Source organism: Oryctolagus cuniculus, chromosome 14 (assembly GCF_964237555.1).
Source record: "Oryctolagus cuniculus chromosome 14, mOryCun1.1, whole genome shotgun sequence".
Classification (NCBI taxonomy): Eukaryota; Metazoa; Chordata; class Mammalia; order Lagomorpha; family Leporidae; genus Oryctolagus; species Oryctolagus cuniculus.
The window spans coordinates 38,226,550-38,227,957 of NC_091445.1; the positions used below are offsets into that span (position 1 = coordinate 38,226,550).

The 1,408-nt window shown below is 48.8% G+C and overlaps 1 protein-coding gene across 1 annotated transcript; it reads right to left on the reverse strand.

Moving 5' to 3' along the window:
- On the reverse strand, positions 1 to 369 carry LOC100342662 (histone H2B subacrosomal variant). Its single transcript, XM_002721120.5, has one exon. The coding sequence runs from the start codon at positions 367 to 369 to the stop codon at positions 1 to 3; it is 369 nt and encodes a 122-aa protein (XP_002721166.2).
- Positions 370 to 1,408: the final 1,039 nt, after the last annotated feature.

Here is a 1,408-nt window from a genome sequence, read left to right on the forward strand (position 1 = left end):
TTAGTAGTGGAAGAATCTGTGGACCGCTTCGCTCCCAAAAGTCACCGCGTGCTTGCCTAGTTTCCCAGGCAACAGCAAATACACTGCCTTCTGGATGTCTTCCGGGGTGAGGGTGCAGCGGTTTCTGAAATACATCATGTTGCAGGCTTCCACGGCAATGCGCTCGAACATGTGGTTGATCAAGGTGTTCATGACCTCCAAGGTGCAAGATGACATGCGCTTATGGGGAACAACCTCCTTCAGGACCCTCTTCACATAGAGAGAATAGTTTCTATGGCCAGAATCGCAGCTGCAATGTGATTTCTTTCTGGAGATGGGGATTAGACATCCTCTGGAGTACTTGTACTTTCTGATGTTGGATCTGGCCATGGCAGGTGGTGTTCCCCTTGGCAGGTACGAAGGGAGAGGAGGAAGGAATGTGGGGGCACTCGTATTTATAGGGACAGGTCACAGTCAGGCTGCCGGACCTCCTCTCTGATTGGCGGTTACTCTCCCTATGTCACAATTGCGCAGCCGTGGCGCTGATTTGTTGCTGGAGGCTGTCTTGTTCTTGGTTAACCTCATCTCCCCTAAGCCGAGAAAAGGAACTACAGAAGGACTGAGGTTGACTTCAGGGCATTTTCACTACTTTGTTGCTTAGCAGTCTGGACACATCATATACAATGGTCCCACCAACCCCGGGGGGCGGGGGAGCAGGAGTTGTTGGGAGAAAAGCAAAGAAAAAGTTGTCAGGGGCCTTGTGTGCAGGTCAGTGTTGACAAAGCAGTCCTAAATTCACTTTATAAACCAATGAATAAATTCACCACTGAAAATCTCAGAAGGATTGTTTATTGCCAAAAAAATAAACTCATGTGGCTAACCTGGTTTTAAGAATTGCGGCCAGGGCTGGCTTTGTGGTATAGTGGGTTAAGCAGGTGGTGTTTGGGATGCTAACATCCCATGTCTGAGCACCAGTTTGAGCCCCAGTTGCTCTGCTTCTGATCCTGCTCCCTGCTAATGCACCTGGGAAAGCAGCAGATGATGGCCCAAGTATTTGGGCCCCTGCACCGACATGGGAGACCCAGATGGAGTTCCTAGTTCCTGGCTTCAGCCTGGCCCAACCCTGGCTGTTGCAGCCATTGAGAAGTGAACCAGCAGATGGAAGATCTCTCTCTACCCTTCTTTCTTGCTGTCACTCTGCCTTTCGAGTACATAAAATATATTTTAAAAAAATAATTGAAGCTATTATTTTAGAAATGAAGCTTTAAATTTTTTCTAGACTCTAGCTCTTTAGGGGCAAACAAGTACCACTGAATAAAAACAAAAACAAAAACAAAAACAAAAGCTTCATCGCCGGCGCCGCAGCTCACTAGGCTAATCCTCCGCCTTGCGGCGCCAGCACACCGGGTTCTAGTCCCGGTCGGGGCGC